This window comes from Bombus vancouverensis, chromosome 8 (assembly GCF_051014615.1).
Source record: "Bombus vancouverensis nearcticus chromosome 8, iyBomVanc1_principal, whole genome shotgun sequence".
Taxonomy (NCBI): Eukaryota; Metazoa; Arthropoda; class Insecta; order Hymenoptera; family Apidae; genus Bombus; species Bombus vancouverensis.
The window spans coordinates 17,880,816-17,904,029 of record NC_134918.1 but is presented as its reverse complement, the minus strand read 5'-3'; the positions used below and the strand labels follow the sequence as shown (position 1 = coordinate 17,904,029).

The 23,214-nt window shown below is 39.3% G+C and overlaps 6 protein-coding genes across 8 annotated transcripts in view; 4 read left to right on the top strand and 2 right to left on the bottom strand.

Annotated features, from left to right (window-relative positions):
* Positions 1-511: 511 nt before the first annotated feature.
* Positions 512-5,084, top strand: LOC117159598 (E3 SUMO-protein ligase ZBED1). The gene is made up of 4 exons (XM_033339579.2): positions 512-2,145; positions 2,232-2,647; positions 2,728-2,882; positions 2,959-5,084. Exons 1-4 carry the CDS (start codon positions 862-864, stop codon positions 3,279-3,281), a joined length of 2,178 nt encoding a protein of 725 aa, XP_033195470.1. The 5' UTR covers positions 512-861; the 3' UTR covers positions 3,282-5,084.
* LOC117159626 (transmembrane protein 138) lies at positions 4,726-5,562 on the bottom strand. The gene is made up of 4 exons (XM_033339628.2): positions 5,429-5,562; positions 5,282-5,354; positions 5,036-5,210; positions 4,726-4,976 (listed from the first exon to the last, which is right to left on the bottom strand). The coding sequence occupies exons 1-4, from the start codon at positions 5,560-5,562 to the stop codon at positions 4,870-4,872; spliced, it is 489 nt and encodes a 162-aa protein (XP_033195519.1). The 3' UTR covers positions 4,726-4,869.
* An 861-nt stretch (positions 5,563-6,423) lies between these two features.
* LOC117159614 (XK-related protein 6) lies at positions 6,424-8,634 on the top strand. Its single transcript, XM_033339608.2, has 4 exons — positions 6,424-6,729; positions 6,797-7,118; positions 7,193-7,348; positions 7,407-8,634. The coding sequence occupies exons 1-4, from the start codon at positions 6,424-6,426 to the stop codon at positions 7,889-7,891; spliced, it is 1,269 nt and encodes a 422-aa protein (XP_033195499.1). The 3' UTR covers positions 7,892-8,634.
* Positions 8,310-9,514, bottom strand: robl (dynein light chain roadblock). Its single transcript, XM_033339633.2, has 3 exons — positions 9,279-9,514; positions 9,127-9,205; positions 8,310-9,048 (listed from the first exon to the last, which is right to left on the bottom strand). Exons 1-3 carry the CDS (start codon positions 9,279-9,281, stop codon positions 8,837-8,839), a joined length of 294 nt encoding a protein of 97 aa, XP_033195524.1. The 5' UTR covers positions 9,282-9,514; the 3' UTR covers positions 8,310-8,836.
* A 410-nt stretch (positions 9,515-9,924) lies between these two features.
* Positions 9,925-11,614, top strand: Vha13 (V-type proton ATPase subunit Vha13). Of its 2 annotated transcripts, none has more exons than XR_013058992.1 (5): positions 9,925-10,097; positions 10,446-10,546; positions 10,670-10,768; positions 10,859-10,985; positions 11,084-11,614. XR_013058992.1 is itself a non-coding variant. In XM_076620777.1 (5 exons), exons 1-4 carry the CDS (start codon positions 10,016-10,018, stop codon positions 10,931-10,933), a joined length of 357 nt encoding a protein of 118 aa, XP_076476892.1. In that variant the 5' UTR covers positions 9,925-10,015; the 3' UTR covers positions 11,084-11,614. The 2 variants fall into 2 exon arrangements, 1 of the variants encoding a protein (XP_076476892.1); XM_076620777.1 differs by having other exon boundaries at positions 10,859-10,933.
* A 1,256-nt stretch (positions 11,615-12,870) lies between these two features.
* Positions 12,871-23,214, top strand: part of dnr1 (E3 ubiquitin-protein ligase defense repressor 1) — a 40,673-nt gene continuing 30,329 nt past the window's right edge. Inside the window, exon 1 of one of the 2 annotated variants that reach the window (XM_076620773.1) lies at positions 12,871-13,007. In XM_076620773.1, coding sequence (XP_076476888.1) covers positions 12,936-13,007 — 72 coding nt within the window. In that variant the 5' untranslated portion in view covers positions 12,871-12,935. Of the gene's footprint in view, positions 13,023-23,214 lie in introns of both variants that reach the window. The other variant, XM_033339598.2, reaches the window with a different exon arrangement.

Here is a 23,214-nt window from a genome sequence, read left to right as displayed (position 1 = left end):
AACATACCTTAAATAACACCTATAAAAGTACAAAAGAATGATATGTGATAAAAGTCAGATTTTAGGTTAGTTTTTTTAAGGACGATTGATTATTTCATTAGAAGTTGTTACATCGTATCCACTTGTGTTTTCACAAAAGTCCTTCTGCTCTTATTCATATCGTTAATAACAATGTTATAAAAATTACATTTACAACGATATACAATATACAAGTGTTTGCTGTACCGTAACAGGAGGAAATTATTGTCGTTACCTTCGTTTGAAAAATGACAAATTTGCTAATAGCAAACGTATCGCATACAATTATCGATGATTAATTTTATATTTAAATAACAAAATTGTCGTTTATCTGCTGTTTTGAAGTATGTTTCACCATTAAATCGAAGAACGAAAATACGAAATAGTATCCACTAATCGATGCAGATGGCATTTCGTTGACTCCATGTTGTTTCGTGAAATCGATTAGTTGAGAGGTCTACGTAGCGATATTTCTTTGAGCAAATGAACTAAAGTCGATAGCATCGTTACGAGAGGTGGTCGATAACCGATCGTGCATCGTTCTTTTCGAAACGAGAAATTGAAGTTCGATATCTGTAAAATAATTCGTCAAACTGCTGCTTTGAGATATCGGAGTATTCGCGGTAAATTTGTTATTCCTTCATAACCATGTTAAAGGGGTGATACGTGAAAAGGATTATGCATCTTTATAAACAGTTGTATTTTAAATTATGCAACGGAGATCTTCCATTTTGACGAGAAGAAACGCTATGAAATACTACTATTGCGAGAAATATCGTTTATGTATATTTTAATAAGTGGAGGATACGACGTGCCGGTACTTATGTATTTTCGTGTGCAATTATGGAAAGTAAACCGATAACATTGTCTAACAACGGAAAATCAGCGACGACAGATGACTCGAAAAGTGAAATGCAAATGGTACTAGCCAAAATGATGGAAGAAAAGTATACTTATACTTATAAAAAATTAGTAGTACCTATGTCAATGAGAAGTATTTACTGGAAATTTTTCGGATTTCCAGCTACAGACGATGGAGATATTCTCACTAAAGTAAAGATCGTTTGCATATTATGTAAAACTCAAATTGCATATAATCGTAACACCAGTAATTTGCGTATGCATTTACAAAATAAACATGCTCAAGAACTTTTAGAACTAGAAGCTACTAATCCGCCACGCAGACAAGTACTTTCTCAGGAAACAAAAGAGAGAAGGGCACAAAAGAAATTGTTAAAGGCAGGTTTAACTTCGGCCCAGCATATTTACACTACCAATGCGGATGGTACTGTCCAAATAGATGGTGATATTCAATTCGTGACTGATCCAAATGTAAGTTTATCCAACATCGAGGACGATATAGCAATTGGTCAACCTTTGCGAGTTATGATTAAGAGTGGTTCTAACATTGGGAGCAATAGTCAAAATGTGGCTTTTCTTATGCCGGAAGATAATTCTATTAATCAGTCGAGTATCGATGGGAAGACTGTATCAGACGCTATAGCAGAATTTATTATTATGGATTTACAATTGCCAGAAGTGGTAGAAGGACGTGGTTTTCAAAGACTAGTTGCAACGTTGCGTTCACCCTGCGAAATCCCTAGTAAAAATAAATTAGAAGAAGAAATAATACCAAAGATTTATGATACCTTCCGTGAATCAGTAGCCACAACTCTATCTTGTATAACGAGTGAAGTAGGTTTGACTATTGAGGAGTGGAGATCAAATTCTGACGAACGATTTGTTACTGTTTCTGTATATTATCAAAACTCTGGTGAACCAGTGTTAGAATGTAAAGTGTTAAGTACTATTCATGCTCCTTTAGATTGGGAGGAATCTCAGTGGGGTAATGCGATAGATTCTTTATTGCTTGATTGGGATCTGAAAATAGAAAGGATAACTGCGGTAGTAGTAGCCACATCCAGGACAGAATTGTTGAATGCTTTGACGAATCGAGGATTAACATTAGTTCCTTGTTTACTTTATACTTTACAAGTGTGTGCTCAAGCTTGTTTTGAAAGCCCAGAAGTTGCTACCATACTAGCAAAATGTAGGGCAGCCATTGGAGCTATTATAAGTCATCCGGCTGCGTCTGCGGCGTTAACTATGCAGGAACAATTATTGGAAGTAAGTAAAAGGATGTTATCGTAAATATGTCATTTATAAAATATATAATAAGTTATTGCTTTATAATGTATTTGATATAATTGTAGTTGGATGAAAATGCTATGTTAATGGATTATCCACCTATATGGACATCGACGTACAACATGCTGGAGCAAATGGTTCTTCGTCGTAATATTGTAACGTCAATTTTAGAAAGCATGGAAGGTATTGATCAAGAGGTAGTTGATTTGACAAATGATCAATGGAAGATCGTAGAGGATCTTGTAAATGTGCTTGAACCATTTAAAGTTACTATTATGACGCTTAGCGAGGAAAAGATACCATTGATATCTTTATTAAAACCACTGCTCTGGCAGCTTGTATCTTCTCATCTTAAAATAAAAGAAAGCGATAGTGAAAAAGCAAAGGCTTTCAAAGAATCTTTATCTGATATGCTTTGCGACAGATACGCAGATTATAACGTTACTCTTTTACTTCAAATTGCAACTACCCTGGATCCAAGGTAATTATACATTATTATTCAGATAATTTTTCTCTAATCTAAATTTCGAAAACCACAATTAATGTTATATGATATATTAGGTTTAAGCAATTACCATATGCTACTGAAGAAGATAAAAATTCAGTAGCGACTGATATAAAAGAAATGTTGACGAAACTAATACAAGAAGAATCTGGAGATAATATAAATATGAAAGTTGAAGAAGAGCCTCTGACTAAGAAAAGTCGTGTATCAGGTAAATGTTTCGACCTATATAATGACATTAATCTTTAAAATCATTGGAAAAGGAAATACATTTTAATTGCATTCAGGCATGGAATTCTTGCTTGGAGGATTATGTTCGATGAAAAGTGGAATGCCTGCAGAAGAAAAGGCAGATCTTGAACTTGTACAATATCATTCTGAATCTACCGCACCACTTGACTACTGCCCTCTTCAATGGTGGGCAAAAATTTCTGCAAAGTGCCCAAATTTAGGCAAATTGGCTTGTAAATACAATTGCGTACCTGCATGTTGCGCACCACCCTGTAGAATTCCGGCAGAAGTGCAAGTTTTATACGACGCTAGGCGAACGGCCTTACCTCCTCATTTAATAGATAAGTTACTCTTCCTTCATGGTAATCATACCGTATGAAGGAAATATTAAGTTTCACTGAAATATAATGTTGATAGATTCTACGTAATTTAAGTTTAAAGTGAGGCTCCTAGGAAAATTTAAATGAAATAATAAACAGAGCTACAAGTCGCTAATTTAAATTAATTTTATTTATACGAGGGTAGATTAAAGAGTTCACAGAATCGCAATAACAATAACAAGCGACAACTTCTAGCGGCGATTTCTCAAATTTTTCAATCTCGCCTATGATATATATTTCATTTTTATTTTTATTGAACTATTAGAATCCTATAATATTCTAAAAGTCAAATTTAAAATTGGTGGATCTATAGACATATTTGTTAAACGTTTTACAAAAAGGAAATACACTTATTATCAAAAAAGTCTGACAAACTTCATATTTTGAAATTGCCATCTTGTATTTCAAGTGTAAAAATATTTTGAATGAGAACATTAGAGTGTCATTATGATTTAATGAAATCTGTGTTTTTTTTTTTTACGCAAATAAGCCTACCGTAATAGGGCATTATTAATTCTAGAAAAGATTTGGCTATCAAAACAGTTTTATACAAGATTGAAAAATTGAGAGATAACAAAAGTTAAGTAAGTCTCATTTATAGAAATTGATAAGAGATAATAGTTTTCCATTTGCAACAGGTACGATGTATTAATCTTTATAAAAATTCTTAAATGTTATAAAGCATTGAAAATAAAATTTTGATGCTGTAAATATTGCATAAAGATACGAAATTAAATTTTTTGTATTTTTTACAAAGAAAAACTGTTATTACTTAACTTAACATTGAGATGCATGCGTGAAGTGATTAATAAATAATTTATAATGAATTTACTTTTGTATATTAAAGATGTTATGCTGTTATATTGCAAATTTTCTGAAATTTTATAACAATTCTCTTTGCAATTTCTTTCTATTAATAATAATAATGATGGGAATGATCATCTTAACGAATTAATAAATCATTTGATCATTTTCAGCTCTTACCTTTGTCATTAATAGATGAGAATTTCAAAAGATATATTCTTGTGATATTAATTTATATTTTAGAAATACTAATGTAGTACAAACTTAACATTTTATATTATGAGTAATATCTATATTATTAGTACATTTTGTATGTTTATTTGTTTAATGACTTATGAATTATAATTTAGTGTTTAAATGTATGTAATATAGTATTGTATAATATGAGTTATATACATGTATGCTTCGTAAAATGTATAAAATTTTACATTTTATTTTTGTAAAATGTCAAAATAATTGTAAAAAGTACTTTATTAATACTTTTTATACTGTATATAAAATGAATTAGTCTTAAAAATACTTTTAAAAATTGATTGCTATTGTATATTACATTTGTAGCAGATATACTATAGCAGACATAAATATTTTTGAAAAACTCAAATTAGGGTAAAGGGAAATTGTAATATTATTCCACTTAAATTTTGTTTTAGCAATAACTATATTTCGTTGTAGATAAAGTAAAAATATTTACAAGAATTGTAGGACATCTTTTTTTGCTATTATACATTTCTTCTGCTTATCACAGGTGAAAAGCTTTTGTTAGTTTCTTTTGTAACATAAATATTATGACAGGCTGAACTGGCTTTGAATCCACGTTGAACTTTCATAGAATCTTGGATCTGCGATTCTAAGAGATGCCCTTTTATAGAAATAATAGTGTAAAACTGCAACTAAACATGAAATAATTGTAATAATACTATGTACATAAACTTGATTGAAAAGATGTTACCTCCTCTATGTAATGAGTAAAAAACATGAAAATCTTTAGTCCAATAGTATTTGAGAGGTGATGACCAGTGCACTTTAATGTCCCATGTATGTAAACTAATGCTTAATACCATATATATGATACACAATATTAGTGTTACACGAAATTTTGTATATAATAATTGTATTAATCCTATCTGCACGAAAAACATACATTTTTTGCAATATTATTTAAAATATTAGTTTAACTACTTTTAGTGATATTTACCTGAAAAATGTAAGTGGAAAAGAAGTTAACTAGTAAAAGTGTAATAGTCATAATAAGACAAATATCTTGAGCCCTTAAAAACAAAAATTAAATACAATTCAATTGTGTATACTTATTTATCATTTTAAAGATAAAAGCATCACGTACACGTAGAGAATTAATAAATTAATTGGATTCGCTCGGGAGAAAGTAGCAAACGAATTAACAAAAATATCAAAGAATAGTACTAAATATTGTATGATTATAGTGACTAGATATCTCTTAGTATTTATTGTACTCATTTATTACAGAAAAATAATTCACTAATGTACAATAATTCATGAAATCACAATTCTGCATATGACCATATTGTTAGATTCTATAGGTTGCTATGACAACACAAAATAGTACGTAAACGTAAACAATACTGTCTCGCTAAGTGACCGGAATTGTACCTTACCATTTGGCCGTTGTTATCCCCACTATATCTCTCTGTTTTAACTGTATACATATTACTACTATATTACATGACCGATCTCAGCAGTACGCATGCATTTTGGGTTGATTGTGGAACAGAATGGAGTATCACTGTCTTACTATATCTCTCAATTCATTGTACATTCGTTTTATGAAATTCCTGGCACAGATGTTACCTTGTTAACTGACCAGATTTAATTTGGACCAGCGGCTAATTTACGAGGCAATATTGTATATATTGCACCCAAAAATGATTCATAACGTCTGGCGTAAAATACATTTTTTAGATTTTGTTAAATCTCTTATGAATGTTTACCTCAGGTAGTGTTATAAAATTTGTATCAATTGGATTTAAACTGTATGAATTAAGTGGAAACTCGTGACGTATCAACTGATTAAAAAAAATTACATGTAATTGTGTTCAACATAATGTATCAAATTGTGTTTACATATTGATCAAAATAGATAAATACGTGTTTCGTGTTGCAGGTAATCAGTGAGATAAAAGTAACATTTAATAGATCTGTGAAACAAATAAACGAATGCTCGAGGACAAAAGTATTTGTATACTAAGGTTATATTTTTAACATGAAAATATGTCATGACTGACAAACTAATTACAGTCAATAATTCTTAATATTTGAATTTGAATTATGTTACTGGAGATTATTTGACAATAATTAAATATGGATCCTCAGACTAGTAAACATTTGCATACAAGACAAATTATTGGCATTTTTCCTATATTGGAATTAAATGTCGATGATGTAGATGTTCCTTTAGAAAATCCAACTACAACTTACTTAGATATCTTTTTCCTTGTGTCTTCAATCCTTATGCACATCGTGGATGTGGCAATTGATATCAATCTTGCTGTAAGATATTTATTAGCCAAAAAAATAACATACTTTATATGGACAACTGTTTTTATTCTTTTACCTTCATTTATAAATGTTATAATCAGTAGAAGAATGCAACAACAAGATGACAAGGTGACAAGTTATATTAAGTAGTAACATTGCCAATTAAATTTATAATTCAAATCAATCTTCATTTTAGATAAATGAAACATCAAATGCTTCCAAATTTAAATGTGTACATGCAATGTTAACAAAGAAATTATGTTGCCTTGTACTTGTAGCATTTCAATTAGCACCGGTATTACGTTATTACAGAACCTTGAAATATGCTCTTTATGCGTACAAGTTTGAAAAACAAGGCAATCGTAATGCTCAAAGACGATATTACCTCAAAATGCTGGGAGAAGATCAAGATGTTGCATTATTAAGAGTATCTGAATGTTTCCTTGAAGCTGCACCTCAACAAATTTTACAGTTAACTATATTGTTAAAACATTACCACAGTGATATTAACTTTGAATGTAGATATACTTTTATATCACTAATTTTGTAATTCTAATTAACAATATAAAATTGATATTCATGTTAATTGTAGTTATTCATCAGGTAGCTAGTATTGTTAGCTCCCTTGGAAGTATGGGATGGGCAATGGCTAGTTACCATCGTAGTATTAGATTGGCTCAACAAGATAAACTAAATATCGGTATTACAGGAACTATTCTTCAATTTTTATGGCATTTTTGTACTACAGGTATGTACATTGTCATTATATAAAAAAGTTCATACCTTCATTTGTTAACATCTTTCAGTTTCAAGGATATTGTCACTTAGCGTTGTGGCAAGTATGTGGCCATTATACACGGCCATTGGATGTATTTTTCATTGGATTTGTATGACTATTTGGATTATCGTTGATTCTCGTGGTATATTGGAATTTTGTAGAAATTCTAATCATGCTCCACATTGTTCTCCAAAAATCAAAGAACGCATTTATTCTGTATTATTTTCTATAGTGATTGGTGTAATACATGTATTCATATATCTGAATACAGTGGACGGTAGTACATTTCTTAAACATGTATTCTTTTATATAATTTGTTTTGTTGAAAATATAACAGCAACTGCATTTTGGATATACGCTTCATCGGATGAAGTTAAAAATTCTTGGTACTTTAATGTACTCATTGTTCTTTGTATTGTACCGTTCTTATTAGGTATAACAGCTATGACAGTTTATTATGGCGTTTTTCATCCTTCTTTGAAACATCAGAATTGTGCTAATACACGAGTCTAGATCATTTTTATTCATATTTAATCTATATATGTATTACAAAAGAATCGTACAAATACGTCATTCTTACTAACAATCATTTATTTTTATCAATCATATTTTTTATATTTTTATAAATCTATTTGTACCTGGTATAAATTTCAAAGCTGAAGAAATTATCTGAGTAAATAATTTTGATATTACATCTAGTATATCGTTCATACAATTTTTATTGTATTCTCTACAATTATGTGTGTGTGTGTGTGTGTGTGTGTATCGTATAATGAATTTTATATATAAGTACTTAAAATTCGCAAATATATAAAAATAAAATGACAAGCTCAGAAATTATAACGATATTAGTTTAAGTATTTAGTTAAGTTTTTTGTCATGTGTACACTCTATGTATTTTATACGCTTTTATAATGAATAAAATCAACAATTTCTATGCCTTAAATATTTATGTATTATAAATCTTTTTATATCAGATATTAATTAAAATTTTACACACATGTACACGTACATAGAAAAATGCAAAATATACTTAAAAGCACTCTTGAATATACAATGGTGAAACTATTTCTTAAGCGAATATAAAAATTTATCAAATTTTCAAGTAACTCAAATTTATTTGAAACAACAGCATAAAGTGTTAATCAGATAACGCAAATGTTTTTAATCATATTATCTCTTATGTTAATAAATAATAATTTAATTATAAGATTTTCTGCTTACATGGGTGATTTAATTATGTTTAAGTCTAATTGTTCCGCAGTGCTTGTAACTTCAATACTTGGTAATGGCATTACAAAACACATTTTCTACCATTAATTTATAAATAAAAAATTATCTTGTCCTTGACATTAGTATTATAAAGATGGCATTATATAAAATAAAATGTGCTATATAAAATAATTCATTAACAATTAGCAAAGCATATATCTTACATATTAGTATTTCTTCTGGTTATCAATCGACTGGATTCTGTATTACTATAAGTATAAATTCTTTATCCGGAGCCACCATAATTTCATGTTTCTTACTACGAATGCGGAGAAAAGTAAGGTCATTGGTTGGATCCAAATCTCTTACTACAGATCGTGCTTTGTCTGACAGTTGGCTTATTAATCCTGCGTATTGAACTGTCGTAGTGTTATCCAACGTAGATTTAATTGGGATACCTAGATAAGTAAGTTTTTGTTAAGTTTAGTATAATAATTATGTATGGTGTCCATATTAACACACGACACACAGTATACCTTCTGCATTAACTACAATTGTTCCAACCACTCCCTTATGCGATTGAATACGTTTCATAGTTTCTTCTACCTCTTGTGCCTTAGGAAAGATGTGTTATTCTAAAGTATGCGAAGTAACATAATTAGGAGGATATAACTTGTCATAAACCTACCATCTCTTAAACGTATCAATTTATACTATGTGTAATATAGTGTTAATTATAAAATTCGTAATAATAAGTTGTAACGAATTTGGTATTGACAAAACGTCACTTGGATCGTACCGCCCACGATCGTGTATACGACCATGGTACGTTTTCAATGAGATTGTGGCTGCGCGATCACTTTTTGTATCGACCATCAGGTGGTGAAATGATCATCCAATAAGAATTGCCCACCGAAAGGCATCTCAGCCAATCGTATTCTAATTACTTAAATTTTTAATTTAATTTCGAACTTTCTTTTCTTCGTATATGTATATTTTCTTTGTAAATGATTCTTTAAACTCGAAAGTACTATTGAATTCGTAATATTTGTAATTTCTCTTGTAATTCTTCTAGTTTATTTGCTTATGAAATAAATTATTTGTTACTTGCTATTATCGAACCGAAAGTTGCCAATAATTATATCTCTCCATTTATTCGAAAAGAAATAGAAAATGAATAGTTGACGTGGATAGAATAGCCATGATTTAACGAGTCGATCGCAGCGCTACGGCTAGCGGTTGACTTGCATAGTACACCTTACGGCAACCTCGCTCTCCACCACGGGAGTTGCCAGACCTGTATATACGACCGTGATACAACGCCATGGTTTAAGGCGGGGCAAACAGCGGAAACTCTAAAGTCATATGATCATATGATCGATTTGCGATTCCTTTAGAACACAGACGTCTCTGTTCGTTGCAAAAATGGCCAGTCAGACGCAAGGTATTCAACAGCTTCTGGCAGCCGAGAAAAGAGCAGCAGAGAAAGTCGCAGAAGCTAGAAAACGTGAGTTTCCATTCGAACATTATAAGCTATGTTTCAACACGGATATATTTAAAATCTAACCCGCTGTAATCAATCCTTTTGCGTCCCTTACTTTAAACTGGTATAACTTTTTAAATGCTTAAAAATAATTATTAATTTAATAATTACGAGTAGCTCCGAATGTAAATATAAATTTGACAAATACGTATAGCTGTTGCTTGTTTGGTATTCTTTGATAAAAATTATCTAACCTTTGTCGATGTAGCAGGTTATTCGTAGAAATACTTTTCAAAGTTCTTCTAGTTTTTAAATAAAGATCTTAATATTAGGATTAACAAAGTACGAATTGTAAAATGACTTTGTTTTTAGGTAAGGCGCGTAGACTGAAGCAAGCGAAGGAAGAGGCTCAAGATGAAATCGAGAAGTATAGACAAGAACGAGAAAAGCAGTTTCGTGAATTTGAAGCAAAGGTGACTAACTTTAGATACACGGATAATTTCTGTTCCATTTTGATTAAATATATATTATACCGTACTACGAAGAAGTAAGAACCCTTTGATACATTATATACGACATATTTCTGTTATGTATAGCATATGGGTTCGAAAGAAGACGTAGCAGCACGTATAGAAGCCGATACAAAAATAAAAACAGAAGAAATGAATCAAACTGTATCTATGCATAAAGAGAGCGTAAGTTAATATAAAACATATATAGAAGAAGTAACGATATTTTTCATGTTTTACGCAACATTTTTAGTATTTGTACTTTTTATTATACAGGTCGTGCATACAATCTTGGGCTTGGTCTACAACATTAAACCGGAATTGCACAAGAATTATCGCTTAGAAATTTAAGTGAGAAAAATCGTATCGATTAAATATAAATATTGCATCTTACGCTATAAATGTACATTAAATATTTCCTTTTTATCATAATTTGAAACGTACCTATTGCCGTTACGTTGTACTTCTATCTATCTAAATGTATATATCTTTTAATCGTAGATGGCGATATATATTCAAATTACTAGAACTCTTTCTGCAGTTGCTATACGACAATAAATGTAATCGTACCTATGCTGAGCTTTTACCACTGTATCGGAAAGTTTAAGGATTATAATAGTGGTGTCACAGTAGCGCTATAGACATATTAAACAAGTTATCGTCATTGTGATATATCAAGGCCTAGATATATTAGGATGACGCGTAAATGTTAAAGCTTAGGGTGGTGGAAAAATATCGTGCGCCGTTAAGCGTATATCGTTAGATGTCATTCCATGATTCTGCTACATCGAGGACAAAATGCACGTTAGAATATTCTGTACAACTTCCAAAGAATCACAGATAAGCTCCTAAACCGATGTGATTCTCACGACGATGTACATATACATACTATTTGTTTTGTTTGAAAAATTTAAGATTTGTTAAGTTATAGGAGAAAAAGAAGAAGTTATATCTCATGTGTAAACCCTGTCTCTGTATGCTGGTTCATCTGTACAGTATTAATGTTCGAAAATAAAAGCGATGAAAATGTAACTCGTGCTTAAGCTCCTTTATCATCTACCGAATGATAGAGTTTCATGTAGAAACGAAAATTTCGTTATCGCTCAATTTTCTAAGCATAACTATGTAATCTGCATAGTTATTATGTAAAACATGTTTTACGTTTATAGTATTTGTAACGCTCGATTTTATCGAGCGCAATTATCGAAATTTGTACATGTTTTATATCGTACGATAGATCAGATATAGATATAACTGATTATAACAAGAGAAAGGGTTGAATAAGAAAATACTTGATCGCGAGACTCGCATCTTGAAAGAAATTTGTACGTACGTCGTAAAGCAAGAAAGCAAAGTTAAAAAATACGCGCGGACCAAGTTTTCGCGTTTGTCGATATATCGGGCGCAGACTCGGGTTGAATAAAAAACTCAATTGCGACGTAATTGAATATTTGTGTTTACGTTTATCAGAATTGGTTAGACATTTAGGTGAATAAGAAAATACCGAGTGGGAGTAGAGAGGAGAGGAGAGGTGGATGAGTGGGGAATCAGCGTGGAATCAGCTGTATAAACCTAACCTTCCCCTTTCATCGTAGGACGTAGGAGATGGTAGTCTCAGACAGCAGTTGGTTGGGCGCGCGTAGTGCGTGTGTGTAGTGTCCGTTGACAACACTAGCGCCAGTCTATAGACATCGAGAGGTGATTCGATTTTGTGAACTAATGCTGGCAACGTGAAGCGGTCAGTACGTGTGCCATTCTGCACCGAGAAATGGAAACTAACGAGACTCGTTCGAGTAATACGAGCGCGAACACGTTGCCGATGTTCGAAGTGTGTAAAGATGCAGTGACAGCTGTGCACGTTTACGCGTTTTAAATCTGTTATGATTGAGAAGATGACGAGTAAAGCCGGACGCCGACCAGCTGCGAGTCCGAGGAAGAGATTGTTGTAATCGTCGTCGTCGTCGCCGTCGTCGTCGTCGTCGCCGTCGTCGTCGTCGCCGCCGTCGTCGTCGTCGCCGCCGTCGTCGTCGCCGCCGTCGTCGTCGTCGTCGTCGTCGTCGTCGTCGTCGTCGCCGTCGTCGTCGTCGTCGTCGTCGTCGTCGTCGTCGTCGTCGTCGTCGTCGTCGTCGTCGTCGTCGTCGTCGTCGTCGTCGCCGTCGTCGTCGTCGTCGTCGCCGTCGTCGCCGTCATCCTCGCCGTCGCCGTCGTTATCGCCGTCGCCGTCGTCACACGTGCCGAAACTTGTGTGAACGTGCGTTTTGGTTTGTTGGTTTGTTTCATCGAAACCGTGTTACAAGTTTTACCAAGCGAAACGGTGCGGGTGTACGAACCTCTTTGGATACAACTTAACAAGATGTGGTGTCTCGTTAGTCAAGCAAACTCCGTCATCCTCGAAGTGCAAGTCGATCCCAAAGCCATTGGTCAGGTGTGTCTCGAGAAAGTGAGTCATTTTACTATTGTTGCATTTTTTATTTGTTTACCTTATTCCTTTGTCAGAGCATATATTCGTCCGTCCGTTGCATCTTTTGTAACGTCGATTTACCGCGTTTTTACGCTTCTCCGAGAAATCGAATGAAACGACGATTTGAAAGAATTTGGAAAATTTGAAGATTGAACGATCGAAACGAAAGATTGCGAGGCGACGCGAACGATTCGATAAAGACGAATCGCGTACGTTAAAGTCTGCTCTAGGTTTTTACACGATTTTTGGTTAGCTTCGATCGCTAAAGATCGGATATAAAAATGCGCTTAAACACGGTAGTACGAAACAATTAAGTTAGAATGCAGCTTTGTTCGAACGTGACGCGTAAACGGCGTGTTGTCGTCATTGTAAACAAAGAGAACGTTCATCGAATATACATGCGTGTACGGTGGATCGATTTCTTAGCAAAAGTACGTTAAACTTGCGTCGAAAATAGAAATTTTAGCGTTCGGTCCGATCGAGCGATCTCGAGCGAGAAACGGAGGCGGAGAATCTCGACGCCGGATAAATATATACGCGTAAGGGATAAGAATGTAAATGTATGCGGAAAAGTGGCGGGTCGTGAAAATGTAAAGCATATTCGGTTTGAGGGAAAGACGGTGGTGGTGGACGGTGCCTTACGGCTAGATCGTAACTCACGTGCGCAACAGATGCCTCGGAAACGTTCGGCCACTTGCTCCAGCAATTTGAAATATCAGGCCTATACCGGCGTGCAAGGTATCTTGTTTCTACGGGGAATTTATTAGCGCGCCGTAATTTTAGATCGTGGGCAGGGGGATGAGCGTGCTTACGATCGTAATTTATTATCGAGACGCGGTGACCTCGCGACAACCTCGGCGGCGGCCGTATCATCAGTAGTAACGTCTCGTTTATTCTTTGGGGTATAACTTTATTTATAGATGCGAGACGCATCGGTTGCGTGTAGCACAGCAGTTGCACGTATGCAAACAGATAAGACTACCACCAGCGACTAACAGCCTTGATCCTCTTGCTCTCTGCTCGTTCGGTCTACCCCGCACGTTCTCTTTCGTATTTCTTTCTCGCGCAACGATACCTGGATCGTTGGTATCAAAAATAACCGTGATCAGTTTATAGAAACCTTTGCTCGTGTTAAACACCCCTTCTGCCGATCGAGCGAAACGAGTTTACCTGGCGTTGCACTGGCCGCTGTTGGTAACCGTTTCCATAGGTTTCGATAAAATCGTAGGGGGTAAGGAACGAGTAGAGAAAGAACTCTCGCTACTTCGTCTACAGAAACACGGAAATAACTCGGAAGCTTAGGAGAGGAAGCGAGCAGGCTGCTGTCGCGCGCAAACGACACGCTACACGTAGATACGCTTCCAGCGACATGTTTACTTCTAATACGAATCGGTGCAGAGCACTCGACGATGATTACGGTGTAACCAAGTGGGTCAAAGCCTAACTAGGTCGCAATTTCACCGAGCATCGTATTATTCGATGCTCGGTATGTGTACGCTTATTGACGAAATAAATTTTCGTGGATCGTTGAACCTACGTATTTTCCATTGGACGTATTCGTTCGTATAGTTACCGTTAGATTTACTATCAGACTGCTATTGTTTAAGTTACGACTCTCACGGCTGAGTTAGAAATACCGTTCTTCGACCACTTTTCTTCGATTACCGTCGATCGAGAGGAAGAGAAACGTTGGAAGGCGGCACGCATCGAAGACCGTGTTGGGAACGACCAAGGAGGTAGCAAGCTCGTTCATCACTAACCGACGGTCCTAAATGTTTCCTTTGTGGGTTTTAAAAGTTTTAGCAATGGCCGTGTTCATGCCCCGGATGTGTTTCATCGATTGTTTTATAGCTGTACGGACCTGCGGGACTCGTCTCTCTTTTATCATCCAGGCTACCTCGTCGTTACTCTTTTCTTCGTTCGTTCGTTCGTTCGTTCGTTCGTTCGTTCGTTGGTTCGTTCTCTAGGGACCATGGAAAAAGGTACCGTTCCGATGTAGCGGTTCGATCGAACGGTTCCTTGTCGAATTCTAATCTCTCGTTATTTTCGTTGCCTACGTTACAACACGGTGTTGCGAGAACGCGGTTGCACGTAGCAACGACTCGATAAACTTCGCGTCTTGCGTCGTAGGCAGATTTTTTCGTGCGCGTTCGAACGATTTTGTTTGGAAAAAGAAGAGGCGGCGCGCAACAAAGCGCGACAAAGCCTCTTTCCAGCTATAATACTCGGTCGCCGTTCAACGGCCGTTGAATAAGGCAATATCCCGAGGCTTTATCGTGCCCGTTTTGCACGAACAACCAGGGCCTGTTATTACATCGGAAAATTGCCGGACCTGCGTTTTCTCCTCTTTCGCTCTTCGCGTTCTTCCTTTTTTCCAGTGTTTGACAAAGTTCGCTTTCAAATAGGTCCGTTCGCTCTTTTCATTTTCCTTCCTTTAATCTCGTTAGGCGCTATTTAGCAGTCGCTAGATGGATACCTTCGGCCGGAAAAGGAAAGGTCGGATCGTTTCTATATCCTGATTACTTTTATGCAAATTTCAAACGTTCGTCTGTCTCGTCTCCTTTCTTCTTTCCTCTCCTCCCTCTTCTTCTTGTCTCGTTCTTTTACGTAGCGCGACCCATCGCGACAAGTTGGTTGCGCAACGCAACCTATACGTACACGTAATTACACGTTGTCACGTATCGTAACGCGCGATAGAGACGCATTTCGTCGTTATCGCCGTGTCCATCGTGATTCGCGAATTCGCAAATTCCTCGCTTCGGCGGCCGACCACGGATTCGCAAACGTTCTTTCCGTCTGCTCGATCGATAAATCAAGCGATCGACGTCGCGTGACTTTTTTATCTGCCTTCGAACTCGAGGTGTTTCGCACACGACGATACTCGACGCGAAATATCGCGAGCATTCCGAGTCCAGACAGACGTCCCAGACGTCACGGACATCCAAGGTACACGCGTTCGTCGAGCGGCGATTAAATTCTTGGTACAACGGCGTGCGAACGAAAGCAAGCCGATCGAATACCATCGAATTTCTCTTAAAAAATACCTGCGTGTGTCGCGAACGTTTTTACAGCGGCGGTTATTTCTCGTCGTTACTCCGGTGTATAAAAATACACTGGCGTGTATACGGGTGTTCGTTAAGGTGAAAAAAGTTAGCGAGGAAAAAACGTCGGGTTTCGTGTTCTTTGAACGCACGCGGAGCGTACGTATACGACTTTAGACGGGAATTAACAAGAACGAATTAACCAGAAAAATCAGCTGCGGATCCTTGTCGAGGATGGGAACGATCCGGAGATACGAAAGTCTTTCTCTCCTTTCTCTTGGTACAGCGTATACGACTTTATCGAGGCGAAACGTTCGAGCGAATTTGCGGTTCGGAGAGAAGACGACGAGGGAAATTTCAAACGTCGAACGTTGCTCGATCGTAGGTCGAAAGAGAAAAACTGGACGATATCTGGTAATATTCGAAGTACGGTTTCCACGGGAGACATTAGACACAGCGATTGGCTCGTTGGCGATTCGACGCGGAAATTGGGTGAAATACGTTAGAACGGAAGCGACGTGACAGCCGGAAATGAGAAAATCTTCGTCACCTAGAACCGCCTGGCATTCTTGTAGCTCCGTAACGTTCATCGATAAAACGCGTTGTGTCGGCCAGGTATCTGTATCGGCCACGAGTACGAAATATTTTCCTTTTATCTCTTCCAGCGATACGGTTCGTATCCGTCGACGAATTGCAGGGTATCGCGTTTGCGAGAAGCGGACGGAACGGCTCTGGAAGCGTCTTTTTCGCGACAGTCGGGTCGAAACGAAGAGTTTAGGCAGAAAACGAGAAGGTGCGTTTCCGCCGATTCGAAGAAGCTGGATTATGCGCTTATGCGCACTTTGCGCTCTTAAATCGAACCCCGCGTATCTTTTCTCGTTTGTCGACAACCGGCGAATCGCGTCGTGACTGTTGCAATATGCGGTCGTTGGAAGAACGTTGGACGTTGGACGCGGTGCCTGGTACAGTTAGAAGTAGACTGTGTATCTCTTGATCTCGCGATCGAAGGACAAACTCTGAGGACAAACTTCGCTACGAAACTTCGATATTCGGTAAATTACCGAAGCTGTCGGTGGAATCGCGTCGAGCAAAATCCAGCCGAGAGAGCAAAGTTTGGAAAACAGCAGAGGCAACGACAGAACTTTAAAAGTCGCTTATGCGGCCGAGTTTGCCGAACGAACGGTCGAACCGTCTTCCTCTCCATGTGGAACGAATCCAAATTTTCGCGATCCAGGATTGCCCCGTTTATCGTAGTGGTCGCCAACACGCAACCCGCTTCCGCATGGCGATAACGTATCTCTGCCGCGTAGATCGCGAGATCTCGAGTAGAATCTCCAAGCGGCGTTAGGAACGCGTTACGGAGTATCTCGACGATCGTCGTCCATCCTTCGTCGCGCGGACGATTATTCATCCGGGCGAAAACAGAGATAGGTGCTCTGTTTCAAATTAAACGGGCGCAAAATCGTAACGTTGTTCGTCCGCGATAGCTTCGCTCGGCTCGTTACGTACGTGCGAGTATCTCGGACGAGCGAAATCTTTAATTCCGACGATCGAAGTTCGCGCCTGGAATACAGTTGGGCCCACCGATCGACCAAGTTACGACACACGCTGTTACGAAAATCGCGTTGCGAAATTTGCTCGGGAGAAAGGGAAAAGGTGACGAAGAGTCGTAGGAGAGCGATCGATTCCCGTAGGTGTTTCGCTGCGAGTTACTACAAATTGCCACGCGCTGCATATACGGCCGTATATACGTTTCCATAAGCATCGAAACGAAACCGTATTGCACGGTTTTGCCGGTTATTTTCGCCTTCGATGTGTCCCGTTTCTCGCGTTCTCTTCCGGCGGATGTTTTCGCCGTATCGCGTCCACCGTGTCGTCGATCGCGTTGGTATTCCGTCGTATCCATCGACGCGATCGCTCCAACAACGATAGTTTGGCTTTTGCTGAGAAACGGTCGATGCGACGAAGGACGATGCGACGTCGTATCGTACGGTGACGATTGCGGAGTTGGCTGTGCGATTTTCTTCGATTAGTTGGATCAGTTAGACGGAGTCGTCGTTCGTCCTTGGAATTGTAGTCGACTGGACGTCGCGTTCGAACGATCGGCGAATCGTCGTAACGCGAAAAGCCGAGCAGGTACTCGCTTCTTTCTCTCTAGAACCGATAGCGACGACAAAAATACACGAGCGAGTATCGCCTTTCAACGCGAATTACCTACGCAATCGCGTGGCTCTGCAAATGGGTCGTACTTACGCCGTATGCGCTACTTTCCGCACTGGCGATATTCCAGGCGCCGCGTCGCAGAGGATAGTTCTCAGCCTCGATGCAAAGTACGACAGAGACAAACGATGACATATCCGTTTATAAGGCGCGAGTACCGCGCAGCCGTTCCTTCGATCCTCCATCGAAAATATAATTTGCCGAAAGCCAACGACGATTCGCTATTTCCGCCGAACCGCGTTCGCGTTGAATATTTCGAAACGATGGACGCGCGTTTCGTTTTCCCCGAGAATTTGGATCTTGGGAGATGTTCGACGGGCGGTTCGTTTCCACGGTAAACGTAACGTAAATTCCACGCAGATTTTCCTGCGGATGTAAACGCAACGTTACGCGCGTTTACGTACGCGAATCGGTATCGTTCGCGATCTGCCGGGCATCTGGCGAAACTGCGTTTGCGATTACGCCGCTGGAATTAAAATGGCGGACGGCCGAATCGTGTCGCGGTACGTACGTGTTATTGAGAAAGGAATACAAGCGAATAACAAAGTAGATGAAACGTTATCGAAGAAAAACAGGATGTGCGATAAAAGGTGGAACGACGATGTATTCGCGCGTGTCAACGCTTACAGCGTGTTCGTTCGATCGGGCATATAGTCGCTTTTCAAGGCACCGGACGTCCAAAGGAACGAATCGCTGTACCCTTTGCGGCGAATCTTTGTGACCGCGATTTATTTAAATTGGCTGCAATAGCCCGACTTCCTGCTTAAACGCACTCCGTCGGACCAACTCGCACGCCATTGGACGAACGCGCGTGAAGACACTTCTCTGCCTATTTGCACAGACCCTGCTACGACGCAAGCAAGTGCGTACGTGGTAACGAAGGATCGCTGATCGTTCGAGTGACGTTACAGTCTCCTTTGTGCAGGACGTTACGATACGACAAAGGAGACGAAGAACGCGTTTCGACGTTTCGATCGTCTCGTTGTCGCGACGAATACAAAGAACGGAAAGAAATCTCGATTTGCGTCTGTGTTCCTGCAGCGAGCGGGATTCCTTGATCTTAACGCGCGATACGTCCGTTTTTATTTCCCTGCCAATCGATATTTAACGACACGTGTCGTCGATGGAAACGTAGGTATTTCCTGTGTAGAATGGCAACGGACGTAGCAGGGCGACAAAGACGTTATGCGTTTCGCGTCGTATGAATATACGAATAGGTTGGGCATAAATAATTCATACGTGGCAGAGGTTAATGAACAGCATTCACGAATTCGCTATGTAAATATAAATCGCAAGGCCCGTTTCTCGTAATTGTAAATATCCTGCATCCTGTTCGCGAATCTTTCCTTACTTTTCCGATCGGACGATATTTTTAACCGCCACACTTTACTTTCGAACGTATCTAATATCGAAATCCGTCTATTCGAACGAGAGAAGCTCGCAACGCGCGATGTAGCTAACGTACTTGTTATGTACGCGAAGTTTGCTCGCCACGACTTTGAAATTGCCAGCGAAATGTTTTCGCTTTCCACGTTGAACGACGATAACCCGCGACGTAGCGACTTTTCGCGCGATTGCCTGTCGGATTTATCGGTATCTCGAACGGGGCCGCGATTTGACAAGGACAAGGAGCCCGAGAAACGGGTTTCCGTGTCGTCGGATGGTGCTCGATCGTTAGGTCGATGTACGAGCCGTTCGATGGAGCGGGTCTTTGTTCGCAACGCGTAAGTTTTCGTCGCAGACGAAGATCGGAACGTCGCTTGACGCGGAATGGAACGCGCAAGTTCATCGCGAAGTAAGAAACAAAGGGTACGATGCATCGTGCGATACGGTATCCGTTTTATGTATCGGCGTAATCAAGGTGTACGTCGTACGCGTAACAGCTAAACGCGAGTTGCGCGTTCCTCGAGGACGAGCAAGTAGAAATCGAACTGGTTTACGCGTAGTACGTCAGCCGGCAAACGCCGAGGTTATCAAAACGCCGGGATTTCGTATATATACGTCGGATTAAGGTCGGAATTTGTTGGGCGTTCGACGAACCTTTGCTCGAATTTACCATCGCGGATATAGCTGATGTTTACCGGTACAAAGCAGATGTTCAAGAAGGTACAGAGAAAGAATAGCAACGCGCACAAACCGGCTGGCAGCGGAAACGGTCGGCGCATCAAACGTAAAAAGAAGATTAAAAAGGAAACACCCAACGGATCTCACAAAGGACATAACCTAACGAACAAACACTCACCATGCTAAAGAAATAAATCAATCAAATTCGAAGATGGTATCCCACTGGGGGTAGCCATCCACGTGTTATATTATTATACCGCTAAGCTATAATATTTTACCAAATGTCCTACTGGACAAATTGTAAAATGTAAATAAATAAAAAAAAGAAAAAACCGGTACAAATGTGGGTACTACAAGAAGCTACGAGCAATAGCGGCGATATGATGGTCGAGATGCCGATGACAACGAATCCACGGTCCACGGGATGACGAGCGCCAACGTAATACACGATTCGGATAACTCTCTCGATAACTCGATCGGCAATTCGCCCAACGACTAACTAACTAACTAACTAACTAACTAACTAACTAACTAACTCGTAATCCAAATGAAACTGCCCTTATACAGTCCTTTTCCCACTCCTTGGATCAATCTCCGTTTTTGAGAAGAGCTGCACGACTATTTTCTACTTCCGTTATTACACGCTCCTCCCGTGACCGTGGGTGACACATTATGTCACCTCGAGCCCAAACCCATCGTCATAAGCCTTAAGTGCCCGCGTAACTATTTCTTCGTTTATTGCTCAAACGTCGTTGTCGCAAACATCTGGATCGGGGTATTGGGTTTTTCCGAACGTTCCAAAGAAAGGGGTCCCGATGTCCTTTCATCTCCGACATATATGTCGGATCTTCCCGTCATCGGGATTTCCCGTCTGGAATGTTGGGAAAAACACCAATACCCTAGTCCAGACTTTTACTACAGCTACACTTGAGTAATAAAAATAAGAAATAGTTTCAACGTTCCAAGCTGGCTTCACGACGATGGGTTTGGGCTCGAAGCGACATAGCGGGTCGCTGGACGTAGCCACGGTCACGGGAGGGACGCGTACCTGACAGAGATATGGAATGATTGTACGGCTCTCCTTAAAAACAAAGATCGATCCGAGAGGTGGAGACGGGAATATATAAGGGCAGTTCCACTTGGATCTGGGGTTGGAGTTCGTGCAGATAAATTTACTTGTACGTGGAGTCATACGTGTATCACATCGCATTCGTCATCCCGTGGACCGTGGATTCGTCGTCGAACCTGAATTCGTTGTCATCGACATCCCGACCATCCGATCGCCGCTATTACTTGTAGCCTCTTGTGGTGTCCACGTTTGTACCAATAAATATCAGCTATATCCGCGATGGTGAATTTGAGCGAAGGTTCCTCGCACGCCCCAAAAGTCCAACCCTGATCCGACATATACGATGTAGTATCGGGGAAAAGGGCCTAAGAAACATCGAGTTAACCATGGACGACGTCGCGAGAGCCGAGGCGCTGTCGGGTCTATCAACGTGTCCTCGGTCTTTTCAAGTGCATAATTTCGTAGAAAAGACCTACCTGACCCTGGCTACGAGCGTCTGCGGAACACGTGTGCGGTGGGCCTAGCAAAAGACGAAAGAGACGCTACAACGGTCAGAATGCGAGTTGAGAAGCGCAGTGTGAGTCCAGAGATCACAGAGTGCGAATCGACGTACGACGATATCGTAGTCGGTCCTGTTGTTATCGAGTATCGCTTATTAAACTACGCTAAACTCTAAATATAGCATCGTTACTTGTCCTTACTCTAAGAATCCATACGTTGCTACATATATTTGCCGAGTTAACGAGCCCGAATGACCTTCGACTCTTGACTCTCCGGTCTGGCCCTTTTTATTCGGTACATCGGCGTACAACCTGCCAGTTAAATTACTTATCGTTAGCACGGATCGATGATGCACGTACGCTTCTTGCGACGTAACGTAGTATCTTTTCAGCGAGCTTCGAGCAAAGTCTCGCCAGCAACTTTACCGCCTAGCTCTTATCAACGCGGTGACCGAGTTTCGTCTAGAATTTTGTCTAGAATTTTGCCTAGAATTTCGTCCGCTGGAAGACGTACCAGCCTGGCACAAATAAGATTCGCCACCACTACGCGTAGGAAGCGAAAAGAAACGTTACGTTCGTTTTTTAGTCGGCGGAAAGTGTAAACTGCTGGAAGCGAAGTAGCGTAACGTCGGGATAACGGGTAAACGAAAAGTTTTCGATCGGTTTAATCGCACGTAGATTTTACGGGTTCCTAAAGTATGGCGAGAAGGGTGGCGCTGGCACGGTGCCAGAGGCAGCTCGTGCAACGGATTCAACTTGGAACGCGCAACCTGTAGGCGTTTTATCGTTGCCGGTTTTTACCTATCGCCGACAAATGAAATTAGCCGAGTTCTCGTTATTCTGGTGGCAGCGCTCTCGATGTATAAATATATGAGGCGCGGTTAACCGGACGCAGAAACGCTATCAAACGATCGTGAATATTTATATCGTTGTTTATTCGTGTCGCTGGAAACCAGCTCGATTTCATTTTTAAATCGATTCCCGGGAATCGCAACGAAAACACCAATCTCCTCTCGCGTTTAAACGTGTTTGTATAGAACTTTTCTCCCCACCCCCCCCCCCCTTCACCGCTACATCCTTTTCCGCTTACGTGATTTACTAATCGTACAAGCTGCATCCCACTGTCCCCCCTCGCCGCTCGACTCTGTTTACGGAATTCGCGAGGAAATTCTTATTACTTACGTAGTCGTCGTCGAACGGATTCTTAGCGAAACGACGATTTCTACGCGATCAATCGATAAACGAATAGCGGATTCGTTGGTCGCAAGCGAAAAACA